The sequence below is a fragment of the Carcharodon carcharias genome, chromosome 6, assembly GCF_017639515.1.
Source record: "Carcharodon carcharias isolate sCarCar2 chromosome 6, sCarCar2.pri, whole genome shotgun sequence".
Lineage (NCBI taxonomy): Eukaryota > Metazoa > Chordata > Chondrichthyes > Lamniformes > Lamnidae > Carcharodon > Carcharodon carcharias.
This window is the reverse complement of record NC_054472.1, coordinates 138,924,769-138,945,875: the sequence shown is the minus strand read 5'-3', so window position 1 is coordinate 138,945,875 and position 21,107 is coordinate 138,924,769. Positions and strand designations below refer to the sequence as shown.

General features: G+C 39.1%; 1 protein-coding gene across 5 annotated transcripts in view; it reads left to right on the top strand.

Moving 5' to 3' along the window:
• Nucleotides 1-21,107, top strand: part of virma (vir like m6A methyltransferase associated) — a 121,738-nt gene that overhangs the window by 58,876 nt on the left and 41,755 nt on the right. For all 5 annotated transcript variants that reach the window (XM_041189286.1, XM_041189289.1, XM_041189287.1 and 2 more), the window contains 6 exons: nt 605-1,149; nt 6,906-7,141; nt 7,409-7,661; nt 10,021-10,238; nt 16,180-16,312; nt 20,707-20,859. In XM_041189286.1, the coding sequence (XP_041045220.1) occupies nt 605-1,149; nt 6,906-7,141; nt 7,409-7,661; nt 10,021-10,238; nt 16,180-16,312; nt 20,707-20,859 (1,538 nt within the window). The remainder of the gene's footprint in view (nt 1-604; nt 1,150-6,905; nt 7,142-7,408; nt 7,662-10,020; nt 10,239-16,179; nt 16,313-20,706; nt 20,860-21,107) is intronic.

Below are 21,107 nucleotides of genomic sequence, written 5' to 3'. Positions count from 1 at the left end.
ATTTTGCTTCTACAATGCAAATACAGCAGTTTCACACTATTCAGTGGATTTCAGTGGTAAGGAACTGTGGAGTAGTATATCTCTGGACAGAAATGGTTGGATTTTTGAATTTAACTGTGCATCCACCCCTTGCCTGAAATTGTTGTAGCATTTGTGCATAATTAGCAGTGAGTCCCATTAGCCTCACTGTTATTTTGACAGTAGATTCTAGATGCTTAATTTTCTAACTGGAACTTCCTCTGTTTTGTTCCTAGCAGTGAAAAATAAATTTCACAGTTCTAGTTAACCATTGTCAGTACAAATGCAGGTATGGCATTTCCCCAATTATCAAACCTCACTGCTAACTTAAGAGAAACATGGTTTACAACATTTTCAGATCTGGAACAGGCAAACCTGCAGAAATTTTGTGGTGAGGGATTATCCGCATCAGTAATTGAGTGTGTGGTATTACTACTGCTCGCTTTGGTAAACTACCTGTCTTCAAAAATTTGGCATTTTAACCTATCGTTCCTCAAATAGATTAGAATTATATTCTTTAGAGGTAATGGACAATGTGTTTGATTTTTATTTCTCCTTTTAAATAATTTTGTATTTCTTTCACTAGGTCAGCAGAAAGACCTTAAGTGGAATCTTGCAATTATTCAATTGTTTTCTGCAGAAGGAATGGACATATTTATTCGAATTCTGCAAAAACTAAACAGTGTCTTAATACTACCCTGGAGACTGCATGCAAATATGGGAACTACATTGCAGAGGATTATGATTCTCTCCCTCACAAGATGCACTCTTTCCCTTTTAAAGGCTATGTTGACAGAACTTCTGAGAGGCGGATCTTTTGAATTCAAGGATGTGCGAGTTCCTACAGTACTAGTTACTCTTCACATGGTCCTTTGCTCTATACCTCTGTCAGGGCGACTGGATGATGAAGAGCAAAAGATTCAGAATGATATAGTTGATATTCTACTTACTTTTACTCAAGGAGTCAACGAGCAGGTTACTTATTCTGAGGAATCTTTGGCAAACAACACATGGTCATTAATGTTAAAGGAAGTCCTTTCGTTTGTACTGAAAACACCAGAAGGATTTTTCTCTGGAATGCTGCTGCTTTCAGAACTCTTGCCTTTTCCACTGCCCATGCAAACCACACAGGTGAGATTCGGTCTCTAAACTTGCCCGCAAATAAACTGTGATTATTGTATCCCTGCCAGTGGTACTCACGGATCACTGTGTCTGCCTGGATATTGTTTTACTCAGCAGCCTAGTTCACTTAAAACTCATCTAAGACTAATCAGAAATGGAGTGAATATCTGAAACATTGAGACATGTTGATTAGTACAGCCTCAATTAAGTCATTACAATTTCCAAGTAACCAATAACCTGTAGCTCTGTCATTAACCTTTTGGTCTTCAGTGGGTGAATGATTGTTTTACAAATAGTTGATGTCCAGCAAAAAGGAGAAGACAGCCATTCTGATCAAGTTGAAGTGGCATCAAACAGCATCATAAGTGATGGCCATGCAGAAGCTGCAGGACAGACAGTTATTGTCTTCTGACTAAAGGAGGATCATAGTGATAAGGGAGAGGAACAAATGAAAGTAATTCAAGTCACTGTGATGCTTTTAGTAATTTCATAAAATTTAATATTGAGGCCTTCTCTGCAATTTTGAAGTGTGCTATATTACCAAGACTCAAAGGCAAATATATATTTACTCTTCTGCAAACCTAAGAAGTGTGCTATATTGCTTAGTAGATTTATAGGAGAACTAATAGATTTTTGGCTTTGAATCTTAATTTAGTGAACCAAATTGCAGAAGGTCTCCTAAAGGAACTTTGTAGTGAGTAAATGATTGATGCCTTCTTACTCCTGCATCAGCTTACTTTGTTGAAATCTGGTGTTGATTTTTTCTTATTCATTCGTGGAATGTGGACATCACTGGCTGGGCCAGCATTTATTGTCCAACCCTAGTTGCCCTTGAGAAGGTGGTGGTGAGCTGCCTTTTTGAACCGCAGCAGTCCATGTGGTGTAGGTACACCCACAGTGCTTAGGGAGAGAATTCCAGGATTTTGACCCAGTGACAGTGAAGAAACAGCGATATATTTCCAAGTCAGGATGATGAGCGACTTGGAGGGGAACTTCCAGGTGGTGGTTCCCATCTATCTCCTGCCCTTGTCTTTCAAGATGGTAGTGGCAGTGGGTTTGGAAGGTGTTGTCGAAGGAGCCTTGGTGAATCCCTGAAGTACGTCTTGTAGATGGTACACACTGCTGCTACTGTGCGTCGGTGGTGGAGGGAGTGAATATTTATGGATGTGGTGCCAGTCAAGCGGATTGCTTTGTCCTGGACGGTGTCAAGCTTCTTGAGTGTTGTGGGAGCTGCACTCATCCAGGCAAGTGGGGAATATTCTGCCACACTCCTGACTTGTGCCTTGTAGATGGTGGGCAGGCTTTGGGGAGTCAGGAGGTGGTTACTCATCACACAATTCCTAGCCTTTGTCCTGCTCATGTAGCCACAGTATTCATATGGCTATTCCAGTTCAATTTCTAGTCAATGGTAACCCCCAGGATGCTGATGTTGAGGTAAGTAAATAGTTGTTTTTTCACTTTTAAACAGAATCCGAATTCCCCCCCACCCCCTTACGCTATTGAATATAGTTCAGTGCCTTCCCGTAGTCCTTCGTAACTCATCCAATTGGCATTATGCATACGCAAGTCTAAAGATAAATGTTCATAAGCCATTCAACCCTGTGGTATCAGTATCAAACCAACCTAATTACTGCTTAATCACAAGTATTTTTAAGCAAGTCATTGTTTAGAAAATGGGAAAGGAAACCTGGCTAATGTTTCTTCATACCCTTTGGAATATTGTAGCAAATAGTAATTCTCATAACGTTGCCTCAACTGAAGCCTGACGCAGCAAAGACATGGAATTGAACCGAGGTTGTTGCAAAAGACCATAACAACTGGTGCATTAACCCTTTGAGGTAACAGAGGATCCTAAAATCACCTTTAAAGCTTTTATATTGTAAGGTGATATTTGAAAGTTCAAATTAACAAAGTGCTCTCTGTTAATAGCTGTAATAAATCTTCCAGAGTGTCTTAAAAAGAAATAGCATCTGGCTTCAGTCAGCCCTCTGCTTCTTAATCCAGCATAGTCTGGCTCAGTAGCCATTTTGATAAAGTGTTGCATGTCCTAATAACAATCCGTGTGAAAACAATTCTTCTAATTGCGTTCTTCATTCTTCTAGTGAAATGTTTTTATCTATTCATTTGTTGGATGTGAGCATTGCTAGCTGGGCCAACATTTATTGTCTATCCCTAATTGCCCTTGAGAAGGTGGTCATGATCTGCCTTCTTAAGCTGCTGCACTCAGTGTGGTGTAGGTACACCCACAGTGCTGTTAGGGAGGAAGTTCCAAGATTTTGACCCAGCAATAATGAAGGAACAGTAACATAGTTCCAAGTCAGCATGGTGTGTGACTTGCAGGGCAACTTATGAGTATTGTTATGGTGCCTGTGGGGGCCAATAACATGAAAGAATCAAACTTCGCAAACAATCCCAACGGAAGAAACTGATGAATGAGATTTCACTTTTTAAAACTTCTACTTTAACAATCAAACTAAAATCAACAAAGTTTAAAATTGAACTAACAGCAATATTGTATTCAGGAGAAACTATAAATTACACTTTGAACAGCTGATACAACACAGTTAAATCTCACAGATTAACCCTCTTAGCACATATATGGCACCATATGCTGCCCCTTAGTCCATCTCAGCTCCAGTAGAGTTCAACCATTCTTTGTCACACTGGGTCTAATCCTCAAGTAGCCTCCGATAAACACTTTAGCCCATCTGAAATCCACGGATAATTATTACCTACAAAGCGTACTTTTGTGGAACCTTTCACCCACATCACGACATTCCTGATGGTGTCGTTTTCCAGAGTCCCCTTCATCCAACCACTCGATAACACCCCAATGCACAGTATGGTTGGGTCTGATAAAAACCATCCAACTCTTTGGTGTGCCTGGATGACCCACAGAGCCTTTTACATCTCAGTCATTTCAGCTAGCTCAGATGCTGCTTTCCTAAGTGTCCCTGTGTCTGCACTCTTTCTGCAAAACAGAAACTGAACTTTTGGTACTACTTGCTCTGACCATAGGCTGAAACCTCATCTCCCAATTAGCTTCTGTTCCCTTAGCAAAGAAGGACACAGGTTAATTTCTCTGGAGTTTGATGTCACAGCCAGGAAAACCAATTAAGTAACTCCTCCCCCAGAGAACTGGTCCTGGTTTCTGTGCCAGCCAGGGACAGTCTCAAAAGCCATTTCATCACAGTATGTTCTCCAAATATTGTTCATGGAAACTTTTTTATTTGTTTTTTTAATCTTTGAAATCTGTTTTAAATTCCCCTACCTTTAATTATCTCCATTGAAGTTGAAAAGGCCTGCACTTTCAAGCTTTTTGTCATAATTATAACCACTCATTCATGGTAATTTATGAATCTTAATTTCTGGTATTAATGGTACAGCGAATAATATAAGTAACATCCCATTACATCCTTGCAGTGAAATTCTAAACAGATTTTCAGTACAATCCCAATTGCTTGCACTGTCCACGCTTATTCCGGACAGCTGCCTGTAACGGGCAAATGATGCTAACCATTTGCCATTGCTCTAGGTGCCAAGTACAAAGACATTTCTTGAAATGTATTAAGTGCATTGACCATTTTGGCTCACTCAAGCAGAATAATTATTTGCCTAAACTGTTGCAAAACGCAATTACTATTAAGTCCTTTCATTGTCCTTGGTGACCCTTTCTCAAAAAAATTATTTGAAGACAGGAAAAGAAAATGACTGCTCATTCACGATGACCGCATAATTGGAATTGCTTGTACTCAGCCCCCAGGCGTGTCCCCCCCACACCCTGGACCTTTAGATTGCCTGCATCCCTTTATGCTGGCATCTTTACAGGGGACAATACATTACTTCAGGATCTTGAAGACCTTTTGGAAGGAGATGAGTATCGAATCAAAGTTTCCTTTTAAAATTTCTTAGCTGCAGTGTCCACCATGGATAAATCATGTTGACAACAACATGCCCACTATAAAAGGTGGGGACTATGTTTTGTGTTATTTTAATGTTTTTAACAAATACTTGGATGGCTTCCCAACTTCTGCCCCTCCTTCCCCCCATAAGCTTGAGCATATAAAAAAACCGTTATACATTTAGTGAAGGATGAAACCCAAGTCTATCTTTACTTTGTTTAGATTTATTCAGAGTGAAATAAACAAATATATATCCCAAAACAAACCAAACCACACCACAATGTCAATAAGTGTCTCTTTATTTGTCCTCAAGTGCCCTACACCTGCCTTTGGTTAACCATGTGTAGGCCAGGTAAGGCTGGCAGATTTCCTTCCCTCAAGTGACAGTGAACCAGAAGGGTTTTTATGACCATTATGAGACTAGCTTTTTAATATTCCAGATTTATTAACTGAATTCAAATTCCACCAGCTGCCGTGGTGGGATCCGAACCAATGTCCACAGACCATTAGCTTGGGTCTCTGAATTACTAGTCCAGTGACATTCACTACCCCACTGTCTCCCCCAGTGGGAGATGTAATGGAATAAACTCGGCTTTCCTGGATGAGTGCAGCTCCAGCAACACTCGAAGTTCCACACCATCCAGGACAAAGCAACCTACTTGATTGGCACCCCATCCACAAACATGCACTCCCTCTGCCACCAATGCACAGTGGCAGCAATGTGTACCATCTACAAGATGCATTGCATGAACTCACCAAGCCTCCTTAGGCAGCACTTTCCAAGCCCATGACCACTATCTTCTAGAAGGACAAGGGCAGCAGACACATGAGAACACCACCGCCTGGAAGTTCCCCTCCAAGCCACTCACCATCCTGACATGGAAATATATTGCTGTTCCTTCACTGTCACTGGGTCAAAATCCTGGAACTCCCTAACAGCACTGTGGGTGTACCTACACCGCGTGCACTGCAGTAGTTCAAGAATGCAGCTCGCCAGCATCTTCTCAAGGGCATTTAGGGGCGGCTAATAAATGCTGGCCTAGCCAGCGTCGCCCACATGCCATGAATGAATAATTTTAAAAAAAGAACATTGTGCTCATTGACTTACATTGACTGTCAGTTCAGCAAAGTCTCAAGTTTAAAATTTTCATCCTTGTTCTCAAATCCCTCTATGACACCATATTACCATGCCTTGCCTTAGGAACCTCCTCCAGTCCAACAATGCTCCAAGTATTCCTACAATTCTGACTTGTTGTACATCCTTTGTTTCCTTTGCCCCAACATTGGTAACAATGCCATCAGCTGTCTAGGTCCTTAACCCTGAGAATCAGTCTCTAAACCTGTCCACTTCAAGCCCTGTTTCTTCATTCACTGCTGCTTAAAGCTTTGATCAAGCATTTTGTTACCTGTCCTAATGTCATCTTCCTTGGCTCAGTGTCAGTTTTCTTGTCTGATTACATGCCTGTGAAACACCTTGGGACATTTTACCTTGTTAAAGGCACTATATAAAAACAAGCTGCTTTCTCCAAAAATAACTTCAGCACAAAACAGAATGGTAACTCTCACACAAGAACTCATGGCCAATGAGGCTGAGTAAAATGAAATTTTTTAAAAGTAATTGTAAGGGTAACATTATCTACAGTGTACTAGTGATGAGGCGCATTTTGCACTCTAAATCACAGAAGTGACCAAATGTGTTATGAATGTCTGAAAACAAAGGTTTGTTTGTTTCAAAAGGTGTTGCTAAGGTGTCTGCACCTATATGATCAACCACCACTCATAGGCGTGTCATTTTAGCTCGTAAGTGTGACCAATATTATTGTATTCTATGTATAACCATAAAAATGTTGCATTGTTTGACAGCCGATTTCAGCAGAAGGTATAGCTATTGCACTGAACACCCGAAAACTGTGGAGCATTCACCTTCAAATACAAGCAAAGTTTTTGCAAGAAATAGTGCGTTCCAGCTTTGGATCCACCTGCCAGCCTCTGCAACAGATACTCAGGCGCGTGTGTGTACAGCTGTGTGATCTGGCTTCCCCCACAGCTCTCCTTATCCTCAGAACTGTATTGGATCTGCTTGTAGAAGAATTGAGCAGGTAATCATTTTTTTGTGTTCTGGGCTGTTTTGCCTGTTGATGGTGCTGCCACTTTTCAGGATTTGTTTTCTGGGAGTTGGTAAGGACATTTTTTTAGTATTAATTTTTTTTTACAATTGTCAAGTTTGATTTGGAAGACAAAATAGAACATGCAATTTTAAATTGTCTAACAATAATTTTAAATAGCCTTATTTGTGTGAGCAAGAAGTTCTTTTTATTCAGATAAGAAATTTTTGTTGTATCATTCAAATTATTCCTATCTCACAGTCCTTTGGAAGGGAAAGAGAGGCTCTTCACTGCCCAGACTGCACGTCTGCTTGCACTGCTGGATTCTTTAGCTTCACATGGAGCTTGCAAGGCTGCCCTTTTGCATCTTTTAAGTGGAACCAGCAAAGGTGATGAGAGATTTGCAGAGGTATTTCAAGTGATGTTGGAATTGCTACAGACAGTGGTCGACAATGTACATCACCAGCATTGTGCTGAATATGTTGCCTCTTTTGTGCAATCCCTCTGTGACCAGGTAACTCTTTTTATTTAAAAAGCTAAACTTTGCTTTATCTTGTTTTTAGATTAATTTTATACATTTACAGAAGCAAAACCCTTTTCTCAATGTCAGCAAAATAACCCAGTTGTTGTGAAACTAATACAGATCTTTGCCTTCATGTTTCTGAGCCTATGATAGTGACAAGGCAATATTCACAACTGCTGACAGAACCAAATACCAGACACACATCCTTGTGAAAGGACTTTTGTATTCTATGTTTCTCATTGAATCCCCTGAGTAGCATAAGGTAGACAGTTTAAAAAGTGACATCTGAATAATGGGCTCATTTCTTTTGCTCATTAAACTTGTTACTTTTTACTTGAAATATAAATTTAATTATAAAACAATATTGGGGGGGTTATTCTTAGAACAGCTTTTTTAAAATGGGCAAACTCAGTCCGATGAAGTGGACAAAATATGTCTGGTTTGGTGTGTTGCAAGGTAAATAATCCCCATATGTAAACACTAGACATAGACAGTTTCTTTCATTAACAAATTAGTTTTAAACTGCAATTCTGTAAATAGACACAACTATTCTGACAAAACAGAAGACCTGCAAATCAAGAATATAATGTTAGAAATGAATTTTAAATGCTGTCTTAGGTTTGCAGATCTGTATTGTTTTGAATCCAGTGTAAAAAAAGTGCGGATTAACCTCCATAAGATAGTTCTCCAAGCATTATAAGATCTCTAGAATAGCTGCAGGAAAATATAGCAATCTATTGTAATAGAGTATTTTTTAATTATTATTTTTAACAATATATAGCAACATGCTCTTGGCTCTGGTACACAGGGGAACATAATTTGACAGGAAATCTATTGCTGCTGAGCTTCAAACATAAATGTTTAGAGGTTAAATAATTAAGTTTTTCAAAGGGTGGTTGGTAAAACAACATTTGTTGCTGTAAAAATAGAATGTTTATACGTGAAGCCAGCTAAGTTTCTGTTTTCAGCTGTTCAGCCTTACTTTAGTTTATCCAAAATAACTGAAATGATCCTGTGACTCTGAAGCAGGATCAGTGGGCTGTTTTCAATATAGGTGAAGTCGATAGGAAAATTAAATTTAACTTAACTTGAGATTGAGTTGCATTTTTCTGATTCACAGCTGCTTGATAATTCCAATATAAAGAAACTCAGGACTTTTAGTTAAATACTGCTCTTTCATCTTTGGTACCTGACTTTATTCCAGCCCAGACAGACTGATGATATCCATGTCTCTGCTGTCATCTTGCTGTAAGAGTCATGATATGAGTTTAGGCAGTTTTGTGTGGCTGTGGGCCCAAAGCATATAACTGCTCCTAATTTGTCACCAACCAGCAATCATTCAGAGACCACAAGATGCCTTGTATGGGAAATAGAAAAATATATTGCATTGATGAACTGAAAGATGCTTCTTTTATGTCGGACAGAGGCACAATTTTGGGCCAGAGTAGAGAAAATGTTACACTGCAACTAGCTTGAGAGTCCTTGATCCTGACATTGAGTGCATGAAAAATAAATGCTATCCTAGCAGAATCATTACTCATCTTTATTAACACAAAACCCAAGCAAAATAAAAAAAAATCCTCCTGGATTATCTAGCTATTCCCAATGCATCTGAATTCATTTTACTGCTGACTTTACTGGCTTATAAATTGTTATTTTTTTGGAATATATGTAACGTTTTAGAAGAACTGACAGTGTGAGCAAGGACTTGTACAAGAATAGTGTTGAGAATGTTAATCCTTTTGTATAAATACAAATTCGTAAACCACTCAAAGGCTTTTGTAAATAAACTATCTAGAGAGTTCTCTTTCTACTGGCTTTTCAAATGGATTACGTGAAATCATCTCACTTTGTCAAATTTGTAGATCTGCAATGGAATGTTAATCTAGGAGGGAAGCTGGAAGAAAAAAACCATCTCCATTTCCCGGCAAAACTGATTCATAAAGCATAAAGTTGTTCATTATTTTTTAGCTGTGCAAATCCAACGAAAAGGTGTTCTGCTCAGAGAAGACCCACTTAGATGATGAATCCAGTTTATCTTTGGCCAGCTGCTAATCTTTTGATCAAGGTTTAGTCCTGCCTGGTTCTGAATGATGGCTCATATGCAACAAAAACCCTTTGAAGTCCAATTCTACTTTTGAGACAAAAATAGGATTATTTTTAATCGCAACTTCTGAGAACATAAATTTGATTATTTTGTGAGTTGTATTTATTAGTTCACCCTTCACTGTGGATGATTAGTAAGTGCTTTTCACTCCAGTGAGACATGATAAATTATGTTCTGTAATGCAAGTTGTAACAAAGATCGGTATATGGTATTCTGATACCAGTGCCTTTTCTCCCCTTGCAGGACATTTCGTTGATCTTGACTAACTCAAATGAGGGACCTGGTTCTGACCTGGAACAGCTATCCAATTCGCTGCCAAATGGAGAACTTCTGTCACAAATATGTGACAGTTTCTTGCAAGCACTCGCTAACAGTGAGACCACTTATACCACAGTACTTACATGTCTGAGGACCATGATGTTTTTAACAGAGCACGAATATGGGTTTTTCTATTTGAAAAGGTAATGGTATTAAAAACATTTTCAAAGCTTTTGCTTTAAACTTTTTAGACTATTAAATAGAAGAATGATGGGCTGGGATTTGATCTGTGTGAGCTATTTAGTCAGATTGAAAGAATTGTGGTTGTGCGATAATTCACCACTAAAATGGTCACCTGCTAATCTTGTGGAGCACAGTGAAGAGTGTGGACATTATCCCATGTCTCTGTACTAGCCAAACCCTTCAAGACCAGGCTGAATTCCAAGTTAGGTCATTCGACGTTATTTCAATGGTTTACTTAATGATTCTATTTGAGTTTTGGAAAGTGATCTGGTACCTTGTAAAATGCTTTTTGGACAACCTGAAATCTCAGGTTTGCACAGTTCTAGACCACAAATGGACAGATTGTAGGGAGCAGTCTAAATGTCAAATTAGTCATGAATCAGGTCGAGGCTTTGCTATAGCATTGGAATTTGTTGCTTGAAGCCAAAACATTTATTCTACAGTTTGAAAGACTATTTACAATAATAATTTGGAGAGATTGACTAAATAGAAAAAATATTAAAAGATTCTTTAGTCAGATGTATATTTTCTAAAGTTACATTCAAATTACTTTCAAATTGTCTTTACCTTAAAAATCATGGCTTAATTTGTGACCACCAGTATAGTTTCTAGTATGGTTGTTCCATTGGTGAAATGTTGGCGACTCTGCACTTGAACATTTTGCTGAATCATCTGTTAGTGGTGCCAAACATTTCTCCAGGGTCTGGTAGTGTACTTCCAAACATGTTGCCACCATATGACCTCCCACCAAACTATGTACGTGGATGCGTGAAATCATATTTCAACTCTTTCTTGGACTCGAACGCAAGTTCTGTCGAAGGGTCATGAGGACTCGAAACGTCAACTCTTTTCTTCTCCGCCGATGCTGCCAGACCTGCTGAGTTTTTCCAGGTAATTCTGTTTTTGTTATGTACGTGGATGCCTTGTTTCTTTTGAAAACACCATTTCTGCCAAAGTTGATGGTGAATCTTACTATTAGTTTAGGGGATTTTTTTATAGTTCCTTTCTCACCCAATCAGTTGTTCTTTCATATTTATCGTCTTCTGCACTCATCATCAAAGTCTATTGCTTTTTTGTTAATGATGCCACTCTTTGTTCAGACCCCATGATCTCTGTATTTATAATTTCCAGTTCTTTCATTGTGCAGTGGCTGAAGGCACTGTATCTTCAGCTGATCCATGCCATCCCAAGAGGCAGTGAAAATCTTGTGTCTTTCAATTCTTCCAAGGCACAGTTTCTTCATACTTTTGAAAGTCTAACCAACAGCTGATAGCATTTATTCAGTAGATGTACCCTTAATTTTTATCTATCAACTTTCTTGGCATTGTTATCTTCTTTAACCTCAAATACAAACCCCACATCACTGCCATCATAAATCTGCTTCCAGGAAGATTTGTTTTCTCTTTTGTCTGAGACACTTCTTTTCCCTTCAAAAACTTTTAGTTCTCTCAAGGCTGGTCCATGATTTTTGAGGTTTTTCTATGGTCTCTTTCTGTCTTCTGAACAGGATAGAAGATGAAACTATATCACGTGCTGGTCTAATTTCTGCCGCCTTATTGACATAATCTATTTTGCAGGTGCTACTATGGTCACTACTTCCATGAACTTTCTTCACTTGTTCCTTCTAATTTGATTGTTCTTTAACCATGTGTACCCGCAAGCACCTTTGCTCTTCTGATTGCTGATTATTCCTTGTAGTTTTGCTCCACCATGCATGGCATTAGGTTCTGATCTTCCTTTTCTCCATCATGAACCATTTGGTTAAACTCCATCCCCACCGTTGGTAGCAAGTATGAGGAGCTCATGAACCTCTTTGACACAATCCAGTTAGATGCCTCTTCTGCACCCCCTTCTTCCCTTTGAATCTCCAAGCCAATCTCTTTCAAGGCTTTCATCTACCCTGGCCTGAATGTACATCTTGCTCTAGATTTGTGATAATCCTTTTCCACAATTCCCGGCTTTGGCTTCCTTGACCTTAATCCTGTTGAACTGCTGATCACTCAACTTTTCCTGACTGGCCCCCATACTGGCTCACATTGAAAATAGTTACCCCTCTGTTACTCCCCCCTCCTTTTCAAAAAGCTGTCAGCATCCCGTCAAAAATCCTCACGTTGGGCCCCTCTGTCCTTGCACACTGCGACTGCATTTCCTATCTAAAGCCCTTGGATATGATATTTTCTCCCAAATTCATGCTCCTCTTTTCTGTAACTCTAAATTTCTCCAAGCGGGGTTCCTTGCCTGCCATACACTGAAAAGGCACTAACCAAAGTCCACACATAGTATCCTCTACAGTTATGACTATGTTGCATTATCTCTCCTCATTCTGGTACTGCCCTTGTTTGGTTTCACTCTTCCTGATCCAATTATAACCAGAGCATTCCAACCGTGAGCTTTCTAACTACCCTCACACCATTACCCTGGAGTCCCCCAAAGATTGATCCTTGGCCTCCTATTACTTTCTCATCCAACTGCTGCCTCTTGTTAACATAATTCAAAGAGATGGGGTCAGCTTCCACATGTGCTGGTGACACTCTAGCATTTGTCTCAACCTCTCCAGTGCCTCAATGTTGCCAGACAAAACACAGAAACTTGTGAAGACCAAAGCTGCCATTAACTGCCCCCAACATGAACTCAGCACCAATATCACTAACTGCATCCCTCTACAATCCATTGTAATGGGTTAACTACTTTTTGCTACTTCTGTCCCCGCTTTCAAAAATGTGCTCAAAATCATCCTCTTTAACCATGCTTCCAGCCCTTAAACCTCCTGCTCCTCCTCCATGGAGTTGTCCATGATTATGGTTGGCAAACTGCTGCAGTGGTTTGCCTTCTGCAGTGTGGCTGACCAGGAAACTCTCCCACTCTTACTGCCCGCCCTCCGGATTGGAAAGATTTATAGACTGATAATGAATCTGTTTGACCACGCTATGAATGCACCTACCATGTCCATCAAAACCTGAAGTGGGACTTGAACTCAGAGCTTCTGGTCCAGAGGTAGGGACACTACTGCTGCACCACAAGATCTCCCATTCTTAAGTCTAATCCTCTCTAATTTTCCTTTCCTCCTCTCCATGTTCAGTATTCACTTTCTTCTACACCTTGGTATAAAATACTTTGTGAAAACTATGGAAAGTATTTGGCCTGACTTCCACTCCACAAAAGCTATAAGCAGTCTCTGATTTGAACAAGATAGGTTGATAGTATCTACAAAAAGGGTGGGGAGTAAGGAGATGTTTTGTTTTTGAATGATCTAGTTTTGCTACGCACTTCAAAGTGTGATGTCTGGATTATGATAGGAGCTATGACCCTATAGACACACTCCACAGAATCCATCCAAAATCCTTCCCCATAATTTGTGACCTTTGTCTAATATGAGTGGAATTTGCATCACCAAAACTCATAATGTTAACTTTTTCTGGTGCCCACAAATACATGTTCTCTGATTTTTTGTTTCAACCAACCAATTTGTATGAGCTATTACTTCGCTTCTTCAACTCCGATAGTTGAATGGCAATTAAGCCCTTGCTGTTGCTGATGTTAAACTCTTCATTGTCTATCATACTGCACTATACAGCTTGGGTTATGTAGTTAAGTCTCGGGGAGGGGCTTGAACCCACAATCTTCTGATTGACAGGTGGAGAATGCTTCCACCAAGCCAAGGCTGACACCTGTTCCTGATATGGATGTCTATATAAAGATTGAGTGAATGGAATTGAACAGAGACTTTGTGCATCTTCAAGTAAATGGGACTATTTTCACTTGATTACAAAATCTTGAATTTGCTCTAACTGAACTGCTTTCTTTAAAAAAATTCAGAAGCAGTAAGGTGTGTTATCTTGGAACATATCCACAAGAGGACATTTCTGCTACCAGCTTTTTCGACTCTTAAAGTCCAGGGCTTTCACTTCTGCCTGATTACCAGCAAGGCCTGTATTATTTCGGAGCACTTTTATGTTGTCATTCCTTCTTGTTCTGGGTCTACCTCTTGGCCTCTTCCATTTTGGTGGACTGCTTTGCAGATCACCTCCACTAAGTCCACAAGCATGAACCCGAGCTTCCAGTGGCTGGCCATTTTAATTATCTGCCTTGCTCTCATGTTGATGTATCTCTTCTCAGCCTACTGCAATGTTCCAATGAAGCTCAACACAATTCGAGGAACAGTGTCTCATCCTTCAATTAGATGCTGTATAGCCTTCTGGACTCAACACTGAGTTCAACAATTTCAAGACATAATCTTTGCGCCCCCCCCCCAACTATTTTGTTTCCTTTTCTTCGTAGGTTTCAGTCTTAACCTTGTTTTTCTCATTTTTGCTTTCAGATGGCAGCTGATCATTATTCTTCCATTTAAACCTACTCTGGACCCATCTTCTCTTTCTTTACTTGTCCAATTACCATTGTCTTTAACTAATCTCAACAACTCTGTTGACATTTAATGCCTTCCATCTTCTGCCCTATCACAGACCTTCTCTTTTATTCCCACCCTCCCCCATTTCCCCTCCTTAAAAGCTATTAAATTTCTAACTTTTCCCTGTTCTGATGAAAGGTCATGACTTGAAACATAAACTCTGTTTCTCTCCACAGGTACTGCTAGACCTGCTGATTATTTCCAACATTCTCTAAATCCCAGTTTAATCCCTCGAAGGAAGGGAAAATGTTAGAGCAGAATGTACAGATAATCAGCTTGTATTGAAATTATGACTGACTTTTGTTTGCTATAGTTTGGTTTAATGCACTTAAGCTTGACAGAAGGTTGTGATCATGCTTTACATATACTTACATTCAGGTTTAATTTTTGCAGTGCCCTAAACATTCATTTGAAATTTTCAAAACAAACTTTGTTCCTCGTTAAGGGAATCAAGGGGAACCAAATTACCTTGAACAAATAGCGTTGTTACAGATCAGCTGTGATCTAAATGACAGAAAAGCTTCGAAGGGAGCTGCTCCTGTTCTGTGTTCCTCCCTCTCTCAATACCACCAAGAACAGATTCCCATGTATTTTTATCTAATTTTTGTTTGTAGGACATACCAAAAAGCATTATGTAAACGCAAATTAATTCCTTTATATAATTCTGAAACTTTTCAGAAGACTTGAAGTTTAGCTTAACTGAGGTCTTATTCAAATTCAATATCACCACCTTGCTTTCATATTCTTTGTCCCTTGGTACAAAACCAAGTTTTTCCTTTTACTATGGCCTTTACTTATGTGCTACATCATTTAATGACTTATACATCTGCACACGTAGAAGTGGGTCTCTTGCTTCCCAGTTCCTGTTAAAATCCCACCACTTAAGGTGTATTTTCATATTGAATTTCCAGCTATCTGTCATCTTACTAACCTGCTTAGGTCCTTTTGCAGTCTTTCCATATTCTTGTTAGGTTTTGCCTTATCCCACCCCTGACATTTGATGCTTCAAACAAATTTTGTTATTGTTCCCTGACCTCTTAAGTCAATATTATTTATGCATAAAACATGTAACAATGGCTTCATCACAACCTCTGTGCCATCTGTCAACAAACTTTCCATTATGGGAAGCTTCCTTTAACTCCCATCTTTTCCTTTTAGTCATCCAAATGGCTCTTTATCCATATGGCCACTGTCTTTTAAGTGATTCTTTATCAAATGCCATTTGAATCTCCAAATGAGTAACATTCATGCATTTCCTTACACTACCTTCCAAAAAAAAGGCATAATACCAAAGGGCATTGATTTGCAGTTTGCTCACACATCTATAGGTAAAGTGGATCTCTCATGGCTGAGTGCAACAAAAAAATATGCTTTTAGTTGTACCCGTAGGTCATGATTTTGGTTGTGCCTATAAGTCAATTTGGAATGTGAAATGATAAATTATGATAATGTTTGATTTTGTTTATGGAGTTAGTCTATCTTTTTTCTCTGAATAGTGCTCTGAGACAAAACAATAATGCCCTCCATTGTCTGCTAAAACGTGTGGTTCATAATTTCAACAAAGAAATGGCTGAGCTGGCTTCCTCATTGTTAGATTTTTTACGACAGATCATAAACACAGATAATTTGGTAAGTGACGATGTGCTTTATTTTACTAATTTATCAGTTTAAAAACATATCTTTATTTGGAATGTTTATGCATTTAGTGCCGTGTCTTTATTATTTGTTATTTTCAACATTTTTTGGGCAGTGATTGGTAAGGTAAACTATGAAATTAGGAAGTCTTCAAACCTTAATAACTTTGGAGTTTCGACATTCTTCAAAGTTCTTTTTGCCTAACATGTTAAAATGTCTTTAATCAAATTTAATCAATGAGAATCAAGGGTTTGGGGGACAGACAGGAAAATGGAATCGAGGCTACAATCAAATCAACCATGATCTAATTGAATGGCAGAGCAGGCTCAAGGGGCCGAATGGCCTCCTTCCTAATTCTTGTGTGCTTGTGTTGTGTCAGAACTACTGTTATATTTCGGAAGCAGAAACCAGTGGTTGTTGATTCCCATTATTTTATGCAGAATATCTGACTTTTTAATCTTTCTCTGGTTTCTCTCCTACCTTGCCTCCTGATATCTCTGAGCTCATCTTGTCCATGAGAGCTACCTCCAGTTCCCTTGACATTGTTTCCCCTAAATTGCTGACCACCCAGCTTCCCTTCTTGTGATCCTTGTTAGCTGATATTGTTAACGATTCTCTCTCAGGCACTGCCCTCCTCTCCTTCAAACCTGCTGTCATCACCAGCATCCCCTTTAATTTTTTTCATTATGAGCAGCATGTTCACTTTAGTGCAGATTACCTTTAACTTTTTTGTCCAGCCCTGCATACGTGGTATAAAAAGGGGACTATTTGTGAACAACCTACCTGGTAACTTCTGGGTTGTTGCATGATTCTATATGCACGCAGCTTAGAGGGAATATTGGTCATCATCCCTCTCTTCACAAAACCCCTCTTGCTTCCAAACTATTGCCCCATCTCTAACTTTACTTTCTTCTCTAAAGCCCCTAAATGTGCTGTCACCTCCCAAATCTGTTCATCCTTCCCTGAACTCCAAGTTTGAATCTGTCCAATCAGAGTGCCAAAACTGCTCTGATTAAAATCACAAATGATGTCCTATGTTAGGGTGACAGAGTTAAACTATCTCTCCCCATTCTTCTTGTCCTGGTCTGCAACCTTGGACATGGTTCACCATACCATCCTCTTCCAATGTCTGTCCTCCATTGTCCAGCAGGGTAGGACTGTACACGCCTGGTTCCATTCTTATTGATCCAGTGTAGCCAGAGAATCACTTGTATGACATCCCTTCTCACTCCTGCACTTTTACCACTAGAGTCCCCCATTGATCTATTGCCCCTCCTATTTCTCATTTAAATGCTGCCGCTTGACAATATTATCTTTAGTGCGCACTGATCACTCCCAGTTCTACCTCACCATCACTTCTTTTGACCTCTCCACTGTCTCTAAATTGTCAGGCTGGCTCCATGATGTCCAGTACTGGATGAGCAGAATTTTCTCCAATTGAATGTTGGGAGGATTGAACCTATTGTCTTTGGTTCTTGCCATGAACTCTGTTTCCTAGACGCTGACTGCACCCCTCTCCCTGCTAGCATCTGAACCAGACTATTCACAGCTTTATTGTTGTATTTTACCTGGAAATGCTAATTTCCACCTCATAGAGTCATTATGCAACAGAAGGAACCATTTGGCTCACCGTGTTCATGCAGCTTTCTGGAGCAATCCAGACTGTCCCATTCCCTGCTCTATTCCCTTCGCCTTGAAAGTTTATTTCTCTCAAGTCCTCAGCCTGTTTCCTTTTGTTACCAGTGTAAATTGTTTGATTGTTGCCTGCTTCAACTGATCTGCTGCTGAAACTGTCATCTCATGCCTTTGCTACCTTTGGATTATTCCGGCGCACTGCTGATTGGCCTCCCATCTCCCACACCCCATAAACCTAAGCACATCGAAAATTCTGCTGCCTATATCCTAACTTGCACTGCCTCATGTGCTTGGTACAACTGTACCCGCTGACCTACACTGGCCCCCTGTAAAGCAGTGCGTCGATTTTAAAATGATCATCCTTGTTTATAAATCCCTCTGTGGCCTTATACCTTCGTCTCCCTGTAATTTTCTCCAGCCCTACAATCCTACAAAATATCTGCGCTCCTCCAAGTCTTGCCTCTTGCATTGGTGGCCCTGCCTTCAGCTGCCTGGGCGCTATGCTCTGGAATTCCAACCCCCCACATCCCCCCCAGCAAAACCTCTGTCTCTCGCTCCTCCTTTAAGGCGCTCTTTAAAACCTGCTTCTTTCACCAAACCTTTGCTCACCTGCTCTACTATCTCCTTATGTTGCTTGGTATCAAATTTTGTTTGAAAGTTCTCCTGTGAAGTACCTTGGGACGTTAAAAATAAATCATAAATGGAAGTTGCTGTCTACAATTTAATTTGTTTTTAAAAATGCCTGATACTTTGTTTCATTTATTGTGCAAAATGGTTAATAAGATCAAGAAAGGTAGTCCTCTTTTCCTCAGTGACCCAATAACTGCATTTCATACACACTGTTAGGGATTCTGTTCATAAACTTTTTAGCGTAAACAAATGGGATAAAGTATTTTATAATTGTGGCAACAATCTGAGTCTAGCATGTCTTTTGAATATTAGGGTCGGTTAAAGGTTTTGTCTCATTCTCTAATTTGTTTTTCCTTGTGTCACTTTTCATTGCATTAACATTATGACTTTGGCATTGACACAAAACTGTTTCACCAATGTGCTGTTGCTAAACTTGTCTAGTGTAAAGCAGGTCTGAATTGGCTCAAGTGTAACAGTGTGACCCCCTTCTCTCAGGGGTATTACTCCCTTTCAACCTGGTGTCAGGTCAAAAGAATTAATTGAAATAATGTTTTTGCTTGTATCCAGCAATGGCTTTGTGTCAGGTGCTGTGCACTGACACCCATAATGTTGCAAATACCTATGATGATAGGTTTGCTCCAGACAAAGGCAGTTCAGTTGTTTCATGTTCAAGTATATTCTTTTGAAAAATGCACAGGCTATTTTGTGCTATTTTTCAAAACCCGGTCATATCAATTGGCTTCCACCTTTTATATGATTCTGAGGTTGGTTTGAAAACCATGATGTCTTGATTTAGCCTTGGCTCACAGTGTTCCTTCTCGACCTACCACTCCCCCTCCATTGCAACCCCCAAATCTCAAAAGCATTACCACACTTAAGTTAGCACCGAGTATATTTAAGAAATAGGACAGGTGTTTATTTTATGCTTTGACAAGTGGCAATGACCTGTTGTTGTCTTTGACTTGAAATAACAACTAAATTCTATACCAGAAGAGTGAGGAAATTAAGACACTCAAATGGAGTGTCATACATGGAATGCAATGCACACCTCTCCTGTGCTTTCACATTGTATAAGAAAATTAAGCCTCTGATTGGAAGGTTCAATCTAAATGAAACCTCTTGTGCTTTTGACTACGACGTTACTTATCAAAATATTTTTTATTACTAATCTGCACAACCAGTCTAAGGCTAGTTCTCCAAAAAAAACCTAACAAATTACTTTTGTATCTGTTTCAATTATGAGGGAGGCTTTTCTGTAATGTTTTTAGCCATTTGGTTAAGCGCTTCAAAAGTTGTCTTGGCAGTATTGCATAGTTTATTCATGTTAAATCTATGTAAATATACAGATTCTGCATCTTTTAACGAAGCATAATAGTCTTCAGTTCTTATAGAACTGATCTCTTTCAATTGATTCACCAGTTTTTTGCAATCTAGAAGTTGTATTTTTGTAAGTGATCTGGCTTTTGTAAAATTACAAGGTATTTGACTTGACAATGACCTTCCCTTGCTGTGTTCTACTTAGTGAATTAAGTGTAATCGTGATAAAATATAACAATACAATAAAGAAAATAATTTCATTAAAAATGTTCAAGCATGTGTAGAACTCATTTAGACTTGCACTATATACAGAAGAAGACAAACCTCTGCCAACACAGCTCCCAGAACTGCCACATATTTCTGGACAAATGAGTTTATCAACTAAGTGTTGCAAGAGATTGACCAGGGACAATAAACAGTGCTTTTGGAATTTGGGAAGTTTTGCCATTCACGTGAATACTACGATTAGTGGTCTATACCAGAATCAAAGCCAACTTTGGTTAAGTGAATTAGGGGGATGAAAGCATCTGATCTGCCTAACAAATACTATCTGCTTTTGCAGTATCTATATTTTATGCTGTTAAGTGTTTTCTGTTTTAAAAATGCATATTATTTACAATATTGGATTATTGTAATCTGGAAGAAAGACTGGAATGGAAAAAACTATTTAAAAAACTGAAAAATTTATCATTCCCCTTGATAGTTTTCGTATATTGTCTTCAGTATATTTAGTATACTAGCTTATTAAATCCATTTTTGATTGCTTCAGATTTAAAGATTGTGTGTAATAATTTATTGTTCTGCAGGCCAGTTGTGGGGATGAAGGTGCTGCTATGGAAGTAGATGGACTTCAGACTCCCCGCTCTTCAGCACTCAGTGCTGCAGAAGTGAAGCAGCTATTAAAGTGGAAGGAATCTACTGATGATCATTTGCTGTTTGAACTAGATAAAGTTGTAATGGTATGAGCTTTTACAATAATAAGCTTTTGTAGGATAGTTTATAGTGATTTAGCCATTTTCATTTACACTTTTCAAAAAATACAATTCTTTTGACAACAAAGCTTCTATATATAAACATTTTTGAATAGGTTGTGACCCACATTATTAACTGCTGTATAAACATTTCTTGTGAGAATTTGACATCACTTGTCTTGGGCTATGACATCCCACTCTAACACCATGATAGGAATGTAGGAATTGTTAGATGA